Source organism: Choloepus didactylus, chromosome 7 (genome assembly GCF_015220235.1).
Source record: "Choloepus didactylus isolate mChoDid1 chromosome 7, mChoDid1.pri, whole genome shotgun sequence".
NCBI classification, from domain to species: domain Eukaryota; kingdom Metazoa; phylum Chordata; class Mammalia; order Pilosa; family Megalonychidae; genus Choloepus; species Choloepus didactylus.
In genome coordinates this window covers 98026571-98048235 of record NC_051313.1, presented here as the reverse complement: position 1 = coordinate 98048235, position 21665 = coordinate 98026571, and the positions used below count along the sequence as shown (strand labels likewise).

Sequence of the window (21665 nt, the reverse complement as noted above, 5' to 3'; positions counted from 1 at the left end):
TTCTGAACTTCTGTACTATGTAAGTAACAAAGAGGTTACTTGCCCTTTCTGGACTCTTTAGACTGTGCAAGTAATAAACGGATCATTTGCTGAATCTTTCTGTTGTTGCCCTGAACCTGTGTTCCCATGAAGTATCATATGTAGTGACTCACTCCACAGATGGGGGAGGAACTGATGGGAGGAAGGAAAAAGGAGTGTGCTTAGAGCTAGGGATTCTAGTGGGGGAACCTGGAAAAGGTATTGTCTGGGATTCCTCAAGTGAACTGAGCAACAATGCAACCTTTTTAAATAAAAACCAAGTTATTTACATCTATTTAAATGAGTTCAAATAGGGTGAAGGGTGAAGTGCATGGATTTTTCTCCAGTCTTTAGAATTGGCAGCACATAAACAATGTAAAACACAAGCACAGATAATCAAAGATGTTTTAATGACTAATGTTTAGACATTACTTAACAGTGTGGGTATATCCAGATGAGCTAAGCACACTCTGACAGCACACTTCTGAATGTTACAGTTTCTGTATTGAAATATGTTAAGACATCTGCAAACTAGTACCTAGGAATGAAGACACACATTTACAAATATACACATTCTAGAGTAAGGTAAATGTAAACAGATGCTGTGACTCCTTCCAAACAAAAAATCCACAAGACTAATAAGAGAACCAATGGGCTCCCTATAATATGAATGTGCAAAATTAAAGCATGGTAAACTGGTATTTACAAAAACATCAAACCAGCAATTAGTTTATACATTGTCAATTACATTCTAAGATGTGTCATGAGTGGTTCAATGTATGTTTTTTTTTTTTCCAATGGGGAAGCTATTCAGAGACTAAATTTCAACACTTTAAAATGACATATACAATAGCTCTCATCTGTTGAACACTGCCTCAAGTGTATAAGACATGATTTTATAAGTACATTATTTTTAAACAAGTGGTTCTGAACAACAAATCTTTTGATCCTAAGCAGAAAAAAAATTACAGGTTAGATTAGATTTACATTAAACAAATTATCTCCACCCAATTTCCTAGTTCTCTTATGCTGTAGCTACCTGTTTAATCTTACCTTAAAAACATTTTATGGTCCTTTTTTCCCTTTATTCATTTTGGTAAACTAGGCACACTTCAAAAGGAAGTTTGTGTCAAAACAGATAGCAGTACAGAAATCAATCCAAATTTGGATTCTGGCGACCAGCTCTTCATTGCTCATCTACAGGACTTTGTCAAATCGTAAGCATCCAATTGTCTCTTTTGGAAAGTTTATATCCTCTCTCACACTGGTGGAAAGCAAAATCAGCTTTGTTTGCTGTATAAAAACAGTACTTCAGAAATTAAAAATGGCCTATGTACGCTACACACTTTCTAAAATCTTGAAGACAAAGAATATATATTTAAGTTTCATCAAGACTGCCTTAGATTCCCACGCAACCCCTTCCCCCCGCACCTTTCTTTACATTATTAATAGTGGCACTCAAAATAAAAAAATAAGATCTGTTAAAAAGTTAAAACTGACTGTTCCACTAGATTTGAGCCTGCCTGATTTAAAGCCAATATCATAAAAACTGAAGGTGCCTTTTCTGATTTCACATGTACAAGTCACCTGAAACTATGTGTCACACACTAGCTGTTTCATAAATCATGGTCTTTGATTTCTCTAAACAGAGTTATTAAAATGAATAAAAACTTGGAACATACCCTAATTTCAACTAATAAGCTTTGGGCCCTGCTTTTTAAATTTTAAGGCATGTGTGTTTCTCTACTGTAACAACATTGTACAAATTTACAATCACATGCATGATCTACAGTAAAAAAAAAAAGTTTGGATTACAGTGTTTTTAAATTGTGAATCACAATTCAGCACCTATCATGTTACAACTAATAAGGCAACAGCAGTGTTGTATACTACAATTAATACTCCCTTTCCACAGTCTAGCGCAGGAGTCAGTGAGAGCCCAGAAATGTTAAAAATCTTATGCCTACTTGTAAAATCTGTATACGTGTTCTAGGGGGTTTTTGGACTGATGAAAGAGGACCTACGTGAATCACGCGACTGTAGGCCGGACTAGTGACAGCAGCAGCTGTTAATGAGCATCGGGGCACAACTCATATTGTGCTTGCAATCAGCCGACGTCTTTTGCAGGGTTCTAGCTCCTTGAATCAATCCTTTCTCTGTTTCCTTGGCTTCACATTGTTTTCCAGGGAAGGAAAGCCATTGGTGTGTCCGTTCACGGCAGCCACGGAGCCGTTTCTATGGTCCTTTGGGTGGTCTTTCCTCCGGGAGGCCCCCTTCTTGTTGTAAGTCTGAAACACAAATGGGTGCATGAGAGGCAGGTGCCCACGGGGCGGTGTACTTTACTGGGAACGGCATCCCTATCAACTCGGCCTAGTTTCCTTTTATAGCCAAATCCTAACGAGAAATAAGTGCTGTGGTCAAATAACCACGAAAATATATTTTTGCTACTGGTTTCAATCCCTCTTCCATTTTTTTTGTGTTCCACTTATGTGAATGAATTTGTTTCTCCCATTCAGTAGTACCTCTCCCCCCACTTACATACATCTTGTACTTATCTTCCAAGTTTTCTCATCATTTTAACAACTGCTTCAGCTCTCATGTATAAAGTGCTATACTGCTTAAGCAGTTAAAGAAAAATGTGACTTCAGCTTCTTCATCAGGTCCTACCCTTTATCCTCTACCCGCCTTTTTACCTGGTGGGTGTCCCAAAGTGAAGTCATAAACTATTAAGCCCAGCAGTATATGAACTTAACTCAAATGAAACATGCCATGCACGGGTGCATGTGGCTAAAGGTGCAGGTGAGCAGAGAGAGAAGGAAAAGTAGTTGGGCTCCCAGGTGGCTTTGCAACCTTGGGATCTATCTCTGTCCTCGCTCTGACTTCCTGTGACTTCCCCAGAGCAGCTGGCAGTGCAACTACCAGGTACTGCCCAAGAGGCAGCAATACGAGAACAGCACACAGGTCACACAGAGGTGATGGAGGCAGGAAACCAGCAGTGGCCACAGTGTTCCTGTTGTACTGGAGATGACCTGCCTAGAATGGACTCTTCCGTGAGAAAAACCGACATTACATCATGTGCTTGGGAATCAACTGAACCCCCAAACCTGAGGAGTGGATATGGAAGAAAGCTGGGACAAAAGGGCAATTTTCTATCTATGTCTGAGGACAGTGATGGAAATTTCTTCTGCAATTTAATTTAGCCATGAAGTTGAGGTTACTGGGGCTGAGAGAATTCCGAGTGCAAACCACCTTGAGGTCTCTGACACAGGCAGGAGGGAAGCATAATACAGGATTCTGCTACACAGTTTTGCATTTCCCAAATGAAGCCTAAGACTCCCTTGCTGAGGATCTAGAACTGTGGAGGTTCGAGACAGTTCAAAGTTGGCTACATTTGCTGTAAGCTCTCGAAGGCTGGGGCTGCATTTGTCCCTGAGTCTCCCTTAGAGCACATCACCCAGCACACACACAGTGGGTGCTTTAATCTTTTAAATGGACGGATGAATGCACTGTTGGAAAAGGGCCCAACTACCAACCACCGGAGGAGAGTGAGACTTACCTGAATGTAGAAGTTTGTGAAGAGAGCAATCAGGGAAATCATGTATCCAATTTGGAAATATAACCATCCAAGGGGGAACTCACAAGGCCAGATGACACCGCAGGTGGTCTGGATGATTGTCAGCACAAACTGAAGCTAGTGGGAAGGAGGGGACACAGCTGAGCAGTGCAGACAGTACATGGATGAGGTCCCACGGGAGACGGACTTTTCACCCAGCATCTCCCAGCCCCTGAATTAACTTTTATTGACCTTTCTGTAGGTACACTAGTCACAATCACCTCTAAAATTCAGGACACAATACAGAGATATCCAAGTTTTTTGTTTGCCTTTTTTTTTAAGGGATGAAGGAAGAGTGTGGGATGTACGTTTAAAGGAAATTGGTGACGTCACTGCAGAACGTGCAAGGAGTCTAGACACTTTTCCCATTGCTTATCCATGTGCCCTTTTGGTTCTGTGAAGGCTGATGACTAGATTTAAACTTTCATTGGGACCTAATGCCAAGTCTATAGATGATTTTTGACAAGTGAACCTTGAAAAGCACGTGGAACAGCTTGGAGAAGCAGTTAAAAGATGTTAGAATAAGGTGTGGCCTTCAGAGGATGCATCTTCAGGAAGTGGAACAATGGAGATCTTAGCTCTCCTCACTGCATTTCTGGCCCAGCTTCCAATATTTCCATATAGAGTATTGTGTATTTTGTTTTTTGTTTTCTTCTTATTCTTTTCTAAGGGTAGTACTCTAGCTTGAGAAATAACTAGGAATGATGTTCAAAATAAATTTAGACAAACTGGACTCAGGTCTTCTAATGCAAAGTACAGAGCCTAATGGGAATTCAACTTCTCACTCTGTCTTCTTCAATTTTGCTTCTGCCAGAACCATGGCTCTGTGGTGTAAATCCATCTCTATCATTTCTCCTCAAGTGTAACAAGGAGGCTAGAGAGAACAATTATCCATCACAGGTGAGTGAGAAAAATTAACAAGAACTGTAAAGCAGCTGGCAGAGAGGTGATAATGAGATGTCAAACACACAAGTAGCTCAAGAGATTTTCTCAGATTGTTATTTTTGGATACTGAAAAATCACAACTGACTTGAAGGGATCTGAATTAGCCTGGTTTGTTTAGCAAAGTGTGCTGATAAGGCAAGGCCAGGGCTGAGAGTTTAACGTTACACCACTCAGTCAGCTAGCTTTGGCTTCCTGCCTCAGTATCCTTATCTGTAAGATGGGGATAATAATACGAAATCAGGTTATTGGAACAATCAATGTAAAACTGCTTGCTTACTACAAGTGCATGTGTGGTAAACACTCAATGTCAGCAGTTAATGTTAGTGGTGGTAGTATTAATAATTAATTCATAAAAGAATGCATGAGGGGAGAGAAACGGGGTCTATAATACACTGACAACTGGGGATTGCTTAAGAAAGGATGGTGAGAAATAAATCACCAAGGTAAACAGTGGTCTTGGCTCAGTAAACCCTGGGAAGGAGGCCATCCTCTGATGAAAGCAGATGCCACTCTCATCAACAGGTGCTTCATTAGTTCAGGCTGCGCGGTCAACTGGCAGCTGCCTTAGCAAATATCCTGGCTGCCTAATAAACTAGAAGCACCCTGGACTCACACACTTCCACAGCTCCTTCTCAAACTCCTGGGAACACAGATAAACACCTTGGATCTGGGATTATAATTAGAATACACATATATACTTTCACATACACATGCACACATGCTTATGTGCACAAACTAAGGACCAAAGAACTGAATTTGAAGTCAGGAAATGAGATTCTAATCCACGTTCTAGAACTCAACCAGCTGTACGCCCACGGGCACAGCTTCCCTGTCGAGTAAAATAAGAAAATACCCTGCTCTGTCTACTTCAGAGTTGGATCAAATGCGAAGGGGTGGGAAAGGCACAACTTAAATGCTATTAAACAACAGGTCTGGTTCCACCGGGGAGCAAGTCCTAGGAGGACAAGGCTGAGCTACTCACCAGTTGCCCCTGAGTGATGTACTTCTTCCACCAAAGATAAGGACGCATGGAAGGGACAGATGACAGACCATAGTATGAGTACATGAGGACGTGGATGAAGCTGTTTAGCGTGGCACCAAAATAAGCTGCAGGAACACAAGGGTTTTGAGGAGGAGGATGCGTCAGTGTTTTATACATAAGTGAAAAAAAAAAAATCAAGATTTTTAAAAATAAAACTTTATTGTGGTTAACATATATACAATGTAAAATTTCCCATTTTAACCACTCTCAAGTATACAATTCAGTGGCATTAATTAACATTCACAACGTTGTGCTACCATCACCATCCATTACCAAAACTTTTCCATTATCCCAAACAGAAACCCCTACACCCATTAGGCATTAATTCCTGATCCCCACTTCCTGCCGTAATCTATTATTTACTTTATGTCTTTATGAATTTGCATTTTCTAGTTACTTAATGTAAGTGACATCATGCAATATCTGTCCTTTTATGTCTGGCTTATTTCATTCAACATGTCTTCAAGGTTCATGCATGTTGTAGCATGTATCAGAACATCATTTCTTTTTATGGCTGAATAATATTCCATTGCATACCACAACGTGTTTCAAGATACTTTTCGAATTAAAAAAAAAAAAAAAGATGTTTTTGAACAGAAAGCTGGCAAACACTGCAGCAGGAAGCACTGCACAAATGTGTAACAGGAAGTCAATTTCCACCTGGGCAGGCAGTCATCAGGATGCTTTAGGCCCAGAGGTCAGCTGTACCTGCCAGGATATGCATCTAACACAGGTACCACTAAACCATCTGCCCTGACTCTGGCACCTGCAGGCCTTACTGCTAGACCCCTACCAACTTTTAGAGGCAGCTGCTTTTATTTATGTAACCAACTGCACTAGACATGCTGCTTTGAAGGCTTGGAAAAAACAGCTGATGGACAAAATGTTCAAAGCTGGCCTCTCTACACATTGGCTGAGGTTTAAAGTGTCTTTGAAGTCACCTCCTAATTATTCTCCAGAACTACAGTGCTGAGGCCATATCTTTTGTTAATCAGAGTCCAGTTCCTGAGGGATAGAAGATACATCTTATCTCAGGATTTTCAAACTTCCAGCAGGACTGCTCCTTTTTTTTGTAGACTCTGTCCCTACCCCCCACCCCTATCACTCCCCACTCCAGTAAAGCAACTAAAAATAAACCTTTCAGCTTTTCCATGTTTAGTCAGAGGTGCACAAGGCTGGTGTCAGAGTGAGTTTCTACTCCTGGCGATGAGAACAATTGGCCACGTGGCCTTGAACAAGTCATTTTCATTGTCTGGTTCAATGTCTCATGGGCCAGGTGGGGCTAATTAAAATTTGTCATTTTGCAAGTTCCCTGAAAATTTAAAACACTCCTCAAATGGAAAGAGGTGGTTTCTTTTAGAAAGTTACACCAGCTGATCAACATTCAAGGTGGGATGGGATGGTAGGAAAAAAAAAGCACTAAGGAAGGAGCTTGGAGGCTGCATTCCACCAACCCTTCTTGGATCTCACTTTTTTCATTTGTAAACTCAAAGGAGCTGCATATGTAGAGTCCTTTCTAGTTCTAAAATTCCATGACTGTGTGAATCTTGGTGGGCCAAGTTACTCAAGGGCAGTGCTATCCTGGGGAAAACAGACATGAAGAGACTCAAAGTTTCTTGGTTGAATTCTTCCGTGTCAGGATGACAGGAATTTTGATTGGGACATTTGTTAAAACTCCCAAGCTGAACCTGAGGTGACAGCCTTAATCTCTCAATACTGGTAAGAGACTCCAGACCACAAACTTTCCAAAAGCCAGGCAAGTCCTTCTAAAAAATTATTTCAAATTTTGATTCTTGTCAGAGAAGACACCTTGATAAACATACTTCCTAAAATGTGAGAGTCATTCTATTAGAGTACATGCAGACTTTCTAATGCACTATTAGCTAATGCTTTATTTCATAATTAGCTTTGTTCCTCGGCATATACTCTAGGGTGCAATTACATTTTCCTAGTCTGCCCATCAGGCAAATACTTTCCAAATCTTAGAGAAATAAGGATTAGAAAAAACTTAGAGGAGTTGCCCTCAGGATCAGAAAACACTGTCTATATTTATTAATATGCCCCCACGCTGGGAACTTGGTATCTCGCTTTTTTTTTGCCAAATCTGCACACCATTTTTACTAAACTTAGCTTACCAAGTGCAAAGGCCATATAAACTACCATTAAGAAAGCAAGAGAGAAAAGTTCAAACGCTTGACTTATCAGCAATTTACAGAAACATCACCTTTCTAAAAGCCTTAGTTTCAGTTCAGCCTCTCTGCTCACGTGCACCCCGAGCCCCCATCTACACGACACTCACAGTGGCCACAGGGCACCCAGTTCATCACAAACCACCAGATATTCAGCATGGTGGCGTGGTGGTACACGTGCAGGACCGTGATCTGGTGGTTATTCTTGCGCAGGATGAAGAAGAAAGTGTCCATGAACTCGATAAGTTTGGAGAAGTAGTACCACCAGAGGACACGGATAATCTAAGAGGAAGGGGTTAAAAGGATTTAGTTTGTTCTCATAGTTTCTCTGAAGCAGGCCTGCTCTGACATCCGGGAATCTGATGCTATCTCAGAGAAGCCCATGTACCCGCTGGCTCCTAAGGTCCTTCAGTAGTCGGGAGCTCTTGTTACTCTGTGAGCAGATTTAACCAAAGAACAAGTTGGAGGGAGGGGTGAAATGACAGGAGGGAAACGTTTAAAAGGATCACTGTCACCCTTCAAGGCTATAACAAAAACAAGAGGCTAAGTTCAAAGCCTTGAATTCTGCCTGTTCCCTATGGAAGTAGTCTATGGAGCCATCAGTAAAGGAAAACCACCTGAAAGACACTTTGATTTCAGGGGCTGGCATGGGGCAGGTGAGAATACAAGGCAAAGAAGAAAAGGAATCAGAACTTTCAGGGTCAGATGCCTGCTGAATTAAATATGTCAAACAGGTGTCCTCAGGAAATGACTGCCCATACTAAGGACTCTGTCAGCCTTTTATTAAAAATAAACAAACACAAAAAACACACATACTGTGGAAGTCAGAGTCTATTTTTAACTTTAGTACTCAGCACTTTTAGAGGAATGATTAAAAACTTTAAGATATTATCCTTATGGTCCAGAATTTATGTAAATATGGCATACCTACTGACAAATGCCTGCAATTTTTTACTATTAACCGGAGTTACTTTGGTAGAGGTAGGTGTTACTTATTCTATGCTTTTCATATTGTTCAATTTTTCATACTATGTGCATATATTGCTTTTATTGTAATAAGGATTATCTGCAAAGCAAGGTTATAGGCCATTTTTGTTTTTGTATATCTGCCTTATTTAAAAAATAACACCACCACAATAAATGCTATTTAAAAAAGAGAGACAGTACCTTCATATCAGCTTCTCCCCCGCTGCGTGTGCCCTGACAGAAGAAATCATATTTGCCTTCGCATACTCCTGTCACTAACTAAAAAGAAAAAAAGAAAAAGCCGATCACCAACAGTATCAGAGCGATGTAAACTCCATTTCAGAATCTGTGAAAACTTACTCTGGGCTATGCCGAGGCAAGTTGGCTCTGAGAAAACACAATTATAGGGAAGCATGAACAATGTTTTAAGGGCTTGAGCCCCAATTTCACATAGGATAAACATGATTACAGATGGAGTGGTGGGCCTGGATACGCTCCCTGACCACTCTGCCTCTCTCCAGAACCCACAATTCGTCACCCTCCTAGGTCCTTCCCTGAGTGCCCTTCCAGCTGCGCCCCCCCCACCCCCCACCCCACCCCACCCCGTGGCCTCAGGGAGGACACCACGCCATGTGCTGACTGCTGACCTTGTAATTATGGGTTTCCAACCTGAGCCAAGTCCTCAATGTTACATGGCAGTGGTTTCCCAACACTTCTAAAACTCAGCTGAGCTCAAAAGGCTTCATACTACGGCTCCCTTGGAGCTGGAAGGGATCTTAGAGATGATCTGCTCCTGGGTGCAAAAGAGGGTTTTTCTTGAGCACCAACTCTGGCCATGTGGAGTGGCTGCCTGTGTGGAGGAAGAGGGCCGTGAGCAGTGGGCAAGCGCAGGGGAAGAGTGGGCCCAGGCCTAGTGTCCTCGTCTGCTCAGGATACTGGGCCTGCTGTGTCTCATCTATTTCAAACTTCATTTGTGTAAACTACAAAACTAAGCTCCCAGGCCTACAGAACCGAGGTCAGAACCCACGTCACCTTCGCAGCAAAATATCTCCAAAGTGCTACTCTACAACCCTGGCTGGTGGGCCAACCCACACAATTCTGACTGCAAGCACACCACATACTAACTGAGGGAAAGGGCCAAAGGACAAAGAGAGTCAACATAAAAAAATTCCCAGGTTTCTTTGTAGACAAATAGCTATTTTATTCAAACTATGCCACTGGTTCTGAAACTCTATACAGCGTGCAGCATCAGAATCGCCTGGAGGGCATGTTCAAACAGGATGGCTGTGTCCCACCCCCAAGCCCTTCTGATTCAGTGGGTCTGGGTCGCAGCCCAAGAATCTGTATTTTCAAGAAGGTCCCAGGTAATACTGATGTTGCTGGTTCAGGGAACACACCTTGAGAGCCTTCTCCCTGCTGTAAGCCGAGGGAGAATTTAATCTAACCCCATCTTCTTCATTATTTCCTGTTGCTGGCATATCCCCTGGACACCATGGATTACAGTTCTACAGACTGAGGAAACTGCACACATTTCTCAGTATTAACCCGCAGAAGAGGAGGTACTGTGGTGTCATACAAAGAACTGTAGGGGTAAGTTCTAGGTAAAAGGTCTGGCAGTATCACCAGCCTACCGTGGGGGCCTCCATTTCCTCATTTGCACAATGAGGAAGACCCACCTAGAGGAGATTTAAGGGCCCACTCTAACAGTCCACAGGGAACGTTTAACTGACTACCCTGTGTATCTCCAAGTTGTCCACTATGCTGAAAGACAAACACCTGTAAGACGTTATTTGTCAACTGTGGGTCTCTGCTTCTCTTCAGCTCCCTCCTGAAACTGAAGGCAACCTTGAATTTTCTTGGCGACCTTCCCTCTTGTGGCCAAGTGGTGCTAGGTGGGAAGAAACAGGAGGTGGTCTGCCTTGTCCCTGATCTCCTCCCAGTAGCCAACACAAGGAGTTGGCCAATGGCAGAGGTCTAGAGCAATGGCTCTCAAGAGTGTGTTCCCCAGCCCAGCAGCACAAGCATCACTCCGGAACTTGATTTGTTAGGCCCCGTCCTGGACCCATACAGTCCCTCTGTAGATAAACAAGCCTTCCATGTGATTTTAATGCAACTTAAGGTTAGAACCATGGGTTTAAAGCCAAGGTTCTTAGTCACCTGGGGAACGTTTAAAAATGACAAATGCCTGGCCTTTAAACTAGAATCTGGAGGGGCTTTTAGAAAGCTCTCAAGGTGATTCCAATATGCAACTAGGGATGACAACCACTGGTTTCATGCTACCGAACTTTAAATAAGAAATGTTTCACCTACCAGTAGGGTTTTGGGAAAGATGTAACTGAGAACACAGGACACAAAATTCAGTGGCATATTCCTGTTGTCCTTGAAAGAGCTAACACTAGAGTTTAGCCTGGTGAGCAACAGATTCTCTCCAGGGAACACCAGATGACTACAAGGGCCTGAAGACGTATTGTTGTGCTGCCACTCAGTCTGACCTCAGAAATAAATACCAGTAGTGCGTGAAGCCGCCACACTCACGTTGAACACCCCAAGTAGTATGTGATTTCTCTATTAATGTTCTTTTTGCCCTTTTTCTTCTGCTTTGTCATCTTCTACACATGAAAAAGCATTAAGCATTAACATGATTTTCATGGCCAAAAAACAGCACAGCATTTGGGGGCTCGTGTAGGGAAGCATCATTTTATCAAGAAAAGAGCACTCACTGGATCAGGAAGCAGACTTGAGTGGTAGGGCTAGCTAGCAAGCTACACTAGCTCTAGGAACTGAGGCAATTCCCTTGCATCTTGGTTTCTTGGACAGTAAAAAGATGAGCTTGGGCGAAATTATCTCTAAAGGTACACTTATAATTTTCTACAATTTCTATGTTAATACTTTTTTTTTTTTTCTTATATCACTTTCTAAAGTCATGGTCAATTAAGTACATCACATGCAGACCTATCAGAAGTTCCAAGAATTAAGATATAAAGTCTGAGTCCAAAGTGGAGCTGGGAGGAGGGGAGGCTGGTGTGCATGTCCACAGGAGATCTTAGGTAGAGAGAAGGAAGCGCATCTGAAAGTGTCCTCCTCTGTCCTAAACGGGTTTAAGTCCTAGCTTCCCCACATTTAGCTCCTCACTTGTCAAATGGGACAAAAATAGTAGCACTCGCCTCTTAAGGTTGCTGAGAGAAGTTAACAAGATACAGCACATAATGCTTATCTTACCCAATCTGGTACATAGGATAGAAATAATAAGCATTAGCAGTTATTGTTATTTTGCTCTTTTCAACTGGAAGGTTCTCTCTGCACCTATGTGCTCCATCTCCAGTTCTCAAAATCCTATCTGTCCTTCAAAGTTCAGTTAAAATTCTATTTTCTTCATGAATGCTTCCTTGAGCACCGCGGCCCAAAGTCTATTCTCCTACCTCTAAGCTCACCTTGTTTTGACTTGCAGTTGTTTGTTCACATGCTCTTTTTAAGCTTTTTGTTAATGGATCTGTTCAAGCTTTTCTATAAGCTCTGGGAGGGTGGTGACACAAAATCCAGTCCGGGGACTTGTACACAAGAGGTGCTGAGCAAATATTTGTTAAACTAATGACGAAGGATTCAAGGCACTGTTTCCCACCCTCCCTCCCCAGCAAAAATCTAGGCCTAATGTTTTATTTGCAGCAAAAAAAAAAGGGAGGGGGGACTTCATTTTACTTTTGCTTTGCAAATGGAAAATTTAAAATACAAGACAGTACTTTAATGAGGCCAGAGTTTGACAATATTCATCTGAATTCTGTTCATGAGACAAAAACCCTTCCTCCTTATGCTTCACACTAGGGATGTGGAAAATTCAATTAGCAAATATCCTTGTCTTCAGAAGGGACTGATTAGTTTAATACGTGTGGACCAAGCACCTGAGTTAAACTTTATTCATCTGAGACCCTAACCAAGCCTCCAGAAAATGGATCATTAACGGAGGGCTTCTGCTCCATCCATCTCCCTCCCGTTAGAGGAAAAGAGAGTGTCCTTGGGTAGCAGAATGATCTTCCCTGCAGCCCCACAAGCCCATCAGAAGAGTCACATTGGCCACTGTTTCCCTTCAGGGCTCAGGCCTGGCTTCTTTCCAAGGAGCTGCTTTGGTCAGTTCCCTGGAAATTCATAAAACTGCTTGGAAGAATACACTACAGAGTGGGAGGGGAGGGCCCAGCATGCCCAACAAAGGTGATTTCTGGAGGTGAGGAATCGAAAGTAAGAATAGGCTCTATGGTCTCTATCTCGGGCTTCTGGGAATCAGATCAAAAGAGGGCATGACTATTGCAATGAAAAAGGAGACCACAACGAACAGTTTGCCACCACCTACGCAGTTCCCAATACCAGCAACTACTCCAAGAGCGACCGAGGGACCATTATTTACATGGCTTTTCCCAAGTAACCGAGATACAAACAGCACCACTACAAAACCATTTATGCTTTCTCTTTTTCTTGGAGTAAAGCAAACTTTAATTAGGTCAGGGGTATCTGAAGGGCTATAATTAAAGCTTAGCGAGAAGCTTTCTTCTCTCCTTATGAGACAAATTAAATAAGGAATGGTGGTTTCATGCATCTTTTCATTTAAAGAAGAAAATTTAGGCTAGTATCACAGCTGGGTCTGGATGATGCAGTTCACTGGAGTGAATCATTTCTAATGGTGAGAGTTAACTTTTCCCACCTAACACCACATTTAACCACAAATGAGGTATATAACGGTTAACATGATAATCACTTCCATGGCACTTTCTGGAATGCTACCAAAGCTTCTCAGGAAAACAAGTTCATTTAAAACACTTAAAAAGAATAAGTAGAAAAACATCATTCTGAGTGGCCATTATCGGTCCAGTGGTCAGCCCCCCAAAGGGGGTTGGCTGGTTTTAGTGACGAGAGCTTGACAGCTGTGTGGTTATTATCCTCTAAGCAAAGACAGGGTGAAGGGTAATGAGAACAGAGATTCGGAGATGAGAACAGAGATACAGGACAGTATCACCAGACTCGAGGCACCTTCCTAAGCAACACAACCAAAATGTGTGGGGTTGATGCACTTTTACAGCTTTGACTGTTTGACATGTGATCTCCCAGTGTGTACCTGTTCCACCTGGTACAAGCCCCCACTTATCTGTTTTTTTAAGATGAGGAAACAGAGACCGAGAAGGGTTATGAATGGCCTGAAGTCACACAGCTTCTTGTGGCACCTCTCAGACTAGCACATAGGAAACCTGACTCTCAGTACAAATGCAATCTTAAACAACAGCTCCAAGTTCCTTTAATTTTGTCTTTTTTTGAATCCTTAGGAAGAGCATGGTGGCGATACTCTATCCCTGAAGAACTATGTGGAAAAGTCAATCTTTAGCTGTATCTTGAGCTTTGGCAGATACTTGGTTTAAAATTAACCATCAGCTACTCCAATTTCCTCTAGGATTTAGCTGGCCTATTTTGGCAGCAACATTAAGGAATAGTCAGGTCAAAGCATGTAGTTTTGAATTTCAGACCCTGCATGCCCAGAGCCTAAGGATGCCCATTGTGATAGTTTCCTACCTGTGACCCCTAAAAGTGTTTTCCCCCCTCCTTATGACCAGGAACACCCTTGGGTTACAGCTGAATCTAATACTCTTGCTTAAGTCATAAGAACAGGCTCTGTACACTCGAGAAGTCTTAAGAACAAAGCACAAAGAAACAGCTTGTCCTCAGCCCAACCTGAAATAGGTATGTCTGGCATTTTTCCTGAACTGGAGGCCCTCTTATCCCGGCAACCCTATTTTCTCCAAGACCTCCTAGTTGGTGGTTTCTTGTAGGTTGCTTCCATATAATCAGCAAAACTGCTCATTTTATACTTCACAGGAGTATTAGTGGCTGGGGAGAGAAAAACCTCAAGCTAAAATTTAGCATTTTGAAGAACTATTGCATAATGACTAAGAGCACAGACTTGAATCCCAGCTCCAAGCCAGAACTCTCTCCTCTGTAGAAAGGGGATAGTAATTGTATCTATCACATAGGGATGTGATGAACATTAAATAAATTAGCCGCTTCCTCTGGCACGGCGGCACGGCAGCCTACCACGTGTTTGGCTGGGCTCCCTATCTTGCAAGATCCTCGGTTGTCTTCCTGCGAACGCGATGCCTGCCCGGCCTGAGAGAGCCGTCGTGATCTCTCCACGACTTCTTACCCTGGATGGTTTCTGACTACTGCCAATTATATTCTCTACACCTGCCTTTGTGTTCCTCCAACTCTGGGCCTGGTTGCTGTTTGCTGCTATATTCCTGAGACGCTGACTCCAGTAGTTTAACTAGTAGCCTTCCTGCTTTTCTTAGCTCTGGACTGGAAACCTCTCACCAAGGCTCCCACCAAAAGCTGGAGATGATATGAAATGGGTCAAGGGCAAAGCAATACATGGGAAACTCTGAGAATTGTGGCAAACTGTAGAGTGATATTCCAACCAAAGATTTTCAAATTCAATTAGAACAAGGCAGAACATCATGTCAGCCAAGCAACATACATCCACAGGCCCAGATGGCTCTCAGTTTACAACCCCTCGATGGACCATTAATACTGCCCAGGTCTCTCCAATTGGATCTGCAACCACCTCTGACCCTGGAAGGTGCTTTTCATATGAAAGCCTGCTATAATTTTGCCTTCTTGCTATTTGCTATTTTTTTTAACAGAATGCTAGTCCTAAACTGGTTTTCACAAGAGACTATCAAGTCTAAGCTATTTTTCACAACAGACTACAAAGCCAAAGTTGATATTCTTAGAACTCAAAGACTAAACACAAATAGGCCTGAAGCTGATCCACTAGGGTTTACATTATGCAAAGGAAATTAATGTTTGATTCACCAAGAGTGGTTGTAAATACCCAGGAATGTTCTGGGGCTGGGGCTAGTAACTTCCACCAATTGGGCAGGGAGTCAGAAAAATTGGAATGACTTAGAAGGACATTCCCATAGAGATGGCAAAAGGCAGACATCTAAGTAGATGAAGAGGTCCTTACCCTAAGTAAGGACTGTCACTGGCAACAGAGGACCCCAAGACTTGGAGGCCAGGGAACCTTGCCTCTCCAACTGTGAACACTGGTGCATTCCTTGCTCTTTGTAGCTGCCTTTATACAGGTGAATTTTTTTATCCTTTATTCACATCAGAAGATGTGTCCTTTGCCTGGAACCACTGATAGTGTTCTGTCAGTCACTGTCACCCTGATAGCAACTGTCAGGTAATTATTCACAGACGTACAAATGACATATAATTAAAACCTGATTACTACTCATCTCTTATGACTTTACCAAAACTGCTTCTCATTTTATCATTGGGATAAGAAAAAAAAAAGTCTTATAAATATGTTAATTGACACCATAAGTTGCTGATATTTATAGTCAGTACTTCCATATGTTTTTCAATATTTTGTCCACCTACCTTGCAACTCCACCCCAAGTAAAACACAAGATTATTACAGATTATGGTTCTTTTTCCTACCAAAATCTGTGACTCTCCAGAATACTATAAAAAGGGCAACACATTCCTGTTTCCAAGATATCGGTGAAAAGAGCTATGCCTTCAAGTCATTATCCAAAGCTTTTTATGAGATCAAAAATGTATTCCTATCAACAGGATTGTGACTACTGCATTTAAATGAAGACCATTTTTTAATAGTGAAAAAGTAGATTAGAAAGTCATTAAGTTGGTATCAAAGTGAACAAGATTGATATCTGTGCCAGTTTGAATGTATTATGTCCTTCAAAACACCATTATCTTTGATGTAATCTTGTGTGGGCAGACGTATCACTGTTGATTAGATTGTAATTCTTTGAGTATTTCCGTGGAGATGCACCCCACCCAACTGTGGGTGATGACTCTGATTGGATAATTTCCAGAGGTGTTGCCCCACCCATTCAGGATGGGTCTAAATTAAATCACTGGAGCCATATAAATGAACTGACAAACAGAAGGAACTCAGTGCAGTTGAGAGTGACATTTTGAAGAGGAGCTACAGCCAAGAGGGACACTTTGAAGAAAGCACAGGAGCTGAGAGAGTAGCTACAGATGACAGATAGTTTGAAGATGGCTGTTGAAAGTACACTTTTGCTCTGGAGAAGTTAAGAAAGGAAAAACACTCCAAGAGCAACTAAGAGAGACATTTTTGAGGAACTGCAGCCTAGAGAGAAATGTCCCAGGAGAAACCCATTTTGAAACCAGAACTCTGGAGCAGACGCCAGTCACATGCCTTCCCAGTAACAGAGGTTTTCTGGACACCATTGGCCATCCTCCAGTGAAGGTACCTGATTGTTCATGACTTACTTTGGACATTTTATGGCCTTAAGACTGTAACTTTGTAATGAAATAAACCCCTTTTTTAAAAGCCAAAAAAAATAAAAAATAAAAAAAAATAAATTAGCCCAGTACCTGGAACTATATAAGTTTATGTTATGGTTCTAAGCAAATGTTCAGTATTTCTGCTTCCCAGGGCTTGAAGGGCCATTACTAGGTCCGAAGTGATGCTGCTTCCTTACTGTTTAAGGAAGTCCCAACCAGAGCAACCTTTGCATAATTTAAAGAAAGGTTTCCAGTATACCTGTTGACTCTTGCTTTGTAAGCAAGCCTGGTTTAGCTGAGGATTTCTAGAGTAATGTGCTCCTTGTTATACCAGCTACAAAGCCAAGTTATCAAAAGTTTCCAGAGTCAGCTTAAAGGAGATAGAACTGGCCTTAGACCAATCCCAGTCTTCCTCTGTTTGAAGGCATTCCTTTCCCATTCCCTGGGTGTTCTAGTTGGCTAATGCTGCCGGAATGCAAAACACCAGAAATGGACTGGCTTTTATAAAGGGGGTTTATTTGGTTACACAGTTACAGTCTTAAGGCCATAAAGTGTCCAAGGTAACACATCAGCAATCAGGTACCTTCACTGGAGGATGGCCAATGGTGTCTGGAAAACCTCTGTTAGCTGGGAAGGCATGTGGCTGGCGTCTGCTCCAAAGTACTGGTTTCAAAACGGCTTTCTCCCAGGATGTTCCTCTCTAGGCTGCAGTTCCTCAAAAATGTCACTCTTAGTTGCACTTGGGGTATTTGTCCTCTCTTACCTTCTCTAGAGCAAGAGTCTGCTTTTAACAGCCATCTTCAAACTGTCTCTCATCTGCAGCTCCTGTGCTTTCTTCAGTGTCCCTCTTGGCTGTAGCTCCTCTTCAAAACATCACTCACAGCTGAACTGAGTTCCCTCTGCCCTGAATGGGTGGGGCCATGCCTCCATGGAAATATCTCATCAGAGTTATCAACTACAGTTGGGTGAGGCGCATTTCCATGCAAATCTAATCAGCACCAAAACGTCTGCCCCACAAGATTGCATCAAAGAATATGGCTTTTTCTGGGGGACATAATACATTCAAACTGGCACATTCCACCACCTGGACCTCAGAAAAACATATTCTTTCCAAATACAAAATACATTCATCCTATCACAATATCACAAGAACTTTTTCTCATTTCAGTAACAATAGGTAAGTACAAGATCCCATCAAAATCAACTATAGGCGTGGTCAGTCCTAAGGCATACTTTTCCTTTAGCTATGGATCTGTGAACTTGGAAAAGCTTATGTGCTTCCAATATACAAAGGAGGGACATTCATAGGATAAATATTCCCACTGCTATAAGGAGAAACAGTAAGGAAAACAGGGTTAACAGGACCGAAACAGTCCCTAAAACCTGCAGGATAAACTCCATTAGATTTCCAAGTCTGAGAATCATTTACAGAACTATATTGCATCCTTAGGGCTTGAGAGAGTGGGAGTCTAACCCTTCCTAAGGGCCTTTGTGGCAGCCCTTTCCTCTCCAAATACTTAGGTGAGTGCTCCAACATAACTACACGTTGGGGAGACCACCTTCTCGGCCACACCCTCCTCAAACATGGGGGCAGTTTCCGGATTCCCTTCCATCTCCAGGGCACATGCTCAACCCCTTCAGAACAGTGTGGTGGCAGCCAGGCTCTCCCCAATTCCCTGGGTATGTGCTCCACCCTCTTTGAGGCTTGGGGTCGCTGAATACTTCCTGAGCACTGAGGCGGAAGGCCCGCCCTCAACCTCCAGGGCAAACTCACCCTTTCCATGCGTGTGGGCTACTCCACTCTCCCAGCCCGAGAACTCTTGACTCCAGACCTCAACCTCCATGGCTCTGTCTTTGAAGGAATTTTTCCTTTAATTTGTTCCTTGTCTGTCTCCTCCAGTCCAGACCAGCAATGGCTCTGTCTATAAAGATCTCACAAAAATTTTATTGGCTTCCCAGGAAGCACACAGGGGTCAAAGCCGTCAGACAACAGGACTTTCCACAATTCCTTTCTGCTTAACTCCTTTTCCAATCTTGGCTTGTACTGAAATCGCAGCTGGGTTCTATGTTTGTTTACATCCTCAAGTTGGGCTGTAGCTTCTGGGATTCCACCCCCTGGAAGCTCATAATTTTCCAAGCCATCAGCTTCTGGTTTCTTTGAACCCAAGAGTTCAGTTCTAAGTTTCTCTCCGCTCGCATTTTACTATAAGCTGCTAGGAGAAGCCAGGGTACATCCTCCACATGTAGTCTAGAGATCTCCTCAGCTAAGTATTCCAGGTTGTCGCTTTCAAATTCTTCCTTACATCTGACACCAGGACTCAATTTTGCCAAATTCTCTGCCCATTAAAACAAGGATCGCCTTTCTTCCAGTTCGCAACAACACATTCATCATTTCTGTTCAAGGCCTCATCAGAAGTATCTTTAGAGTACATATTTCCACAAACAGTCTCTTCAAAGCAGTTTAGGCCTTTTCTATCAAGTGCCTCACAATTCTTCCAGAATCTTCCCCCATCCATTTAAAAAGCCACTCCAACATGTTTGGTATTTGCAAACTCAGCAGCAAAAGCACCCCACTCCTGGTACCAAAATCTGTTCTAGTTTGCTAATGCTGTTGGAATCCAAAACACCAGAAATGGACTGGCTTTTATAAAGGGGGTTTATTTGGTTACACAGTTACAGTCTTAAGGCCATAAAATATTCAAGGTAACACATCAGCAATCAGGTACCTTCCCTGGAGGATGGCCAATGGTGTCTGGAAAACCTCTGTTAGCTGGGAAGGCATGTGGTTGGCGTCTGCTCCAAAGTTCTGGTTTCAAAATGGCTTTCTGCCAGGACGTTCCTCTCTAGGCTGCAGTTCCTCAAAAATGTCACTCTTAGTTGCACTTGGGGTATTTGTCCTCTCTTACCTTCTCCAGAGCAAGAGTCTGCTACTGTCTCTCATCTGTAGCTCCTGTGCTTTCTTCAAAGTGTCCCTCTTGGCTGTAGCTCCTCTTCAAAACATCACTCACAGCTGAACTGAGTTCCCTCTGCCCATCAGCTCATTTATATGGCTCCACTGATCAAGGCCTACCCTGAATGGGTGGGGCCATGCCTCCATGGAAATATCTCATCAGAGTTATCAACTACAGTTGGGTGAGGCGCATTTCCATGCAAATCTAATCAGCAGCAAAACATCTGCCCCACAAGACTGCATCAAAGAATATGGCTTTTTCTGGGGGACATAATACATTCAAACCGGCACACCAGGTGTGGGTGAGAAGTGAGGGGAAGGGTGTCTGGGCTATATCCTTCTTTCCATTCTCCCTACCGTGAAACATTCTCTCATGGCAGTGTCAGATAAACTGAGGGGCAAGTAACTGAGCAGAGTGTTTCCACTACCAGAGAGAGGGGGGGTTTCCTTCTGTGTGAGGAATTTCAGTTGTGAGGGAACTGAGAGTGACAAGTATTTTAGAGAATGGTCAGGCCTTTGTTACAGAAGTATTAATCTCACCAGATGTTTCAACTTTTCTATACCTCTGTTAAATGAGAAAAAGAATAGTAAATCTTTTTCAGTGCATTTTGGTAAACAAATTATTATTTTTTTGAACATTCGATAGTCAGTTGCCAGGTCTTTAAGTATTTTTCCAAATCTTATTTTCCCACAATAACATATCTATTTTAGGAAAGCCTGAAGGGAAAGAAAAACAACACAGTTTAGAATATAATGTTTCCAAAGCAACTGCTCTGTGGTTCTATCAGAAGACCTTCAAAACCAGAGTCCGGAAAAGACAAGCCTGTCAGGTGCCCTGGGAGAGAAGCTTTAACAGCCCCACAATTATACAGAGGTTAGAAAGAACAAGCAAAACATCCATCCCACCAAACGCTCAATTTCTTTCATCTTTCTAATAAAGAAGCATCAGATTCAAAAGAAGATTCAAATAAAAATACTGACTTCTGGTTCTGGCAATGGGGCAAACTGAACAAAAGCAGCCTCAACTTTCCCCACTATAAACACACAACAAAACTGCTATATAAAACACACCAACAAATTTCCAACTGGTGATGTCTAAACATAAGGTGAGTTTTGCCCACCAAAGTTATTCTCCAGAAAAGAGGAAGTTAGATTTCATCAAGTCCTTTAAAAATCTTTCTTTTATTTGGGGAAGACACATTTACCTGAAATGGACCCCAGAAATACAAGTTTGGGATACTTACAGAAGATACCTAACAAAGCCATTTTTTTTTAAACCATTTTTTTTTTTAAAGAGAGGTAAAGAAATTTAACATAGACTTGTTTATGTCCTGGAGGCATGACCTCACAGAGGTAGCTGTAAGCAAACTTTGTAAAGGATGCTTAAAAAAGCAATAGAGCAAATGATTAAGTTTGAAGATCACTGTTATATATCTATATCATGGGGGAGTGTGTGGAATGTTTCCATGTTATGGAATGAAAAAGAACAAGCAGTATTATGAAAACTCCAAAGTGAACTTTTTTAGAATTGAAAAATAGAGTCACTTAAACTAAAAACTCAATGGAAGGGTTAAATGGCAGATTAGACACCACTGAAGAAAGTATGAGTGAGTTAAAAGAATGCAA

General features: G+C 42.2%; 1 protein-coding gene across 2 annotated transcripts in view; it reads right to left on the bottom strand.

The window, feature by feature from the left end:
• Window positions 1–409: 409 nt before the first annotated feature.
• Window positions 410–21665, bottom strand: part of ELOVL5 (ELOVL fatty acid elongase 5) — an 85906-nt gene continuing 64650 nt past the window's right edge. For both annotated transcript variants that reach the window (XM_037842530.1, XM_037842532.1), the window contains exons 4-8: window positions 8975–9052; window positions 7918–8089; window positions 5559–5683; window positions 3575–3709; window positions 410–2306 (exon numbers count right to left, since the gene is read on the bottom strand). In XM_037842530.1, coding sequence (XP_037698458.1) covers window positions 2163–2306; window positions 3575–3709; window positions 5559–5683; window positions 7918–8089; window positions 8975–9052 — 654 coding nt within the window. In that variant the 3' untranslated portion in view covers window positions 410–2162. The remainder of the gene's footprint in view (window positions 2307–3574; window positions 3710–5558; window positions 5684–7917; window positions 8090–8974; window positions 9053–21665) is intronic.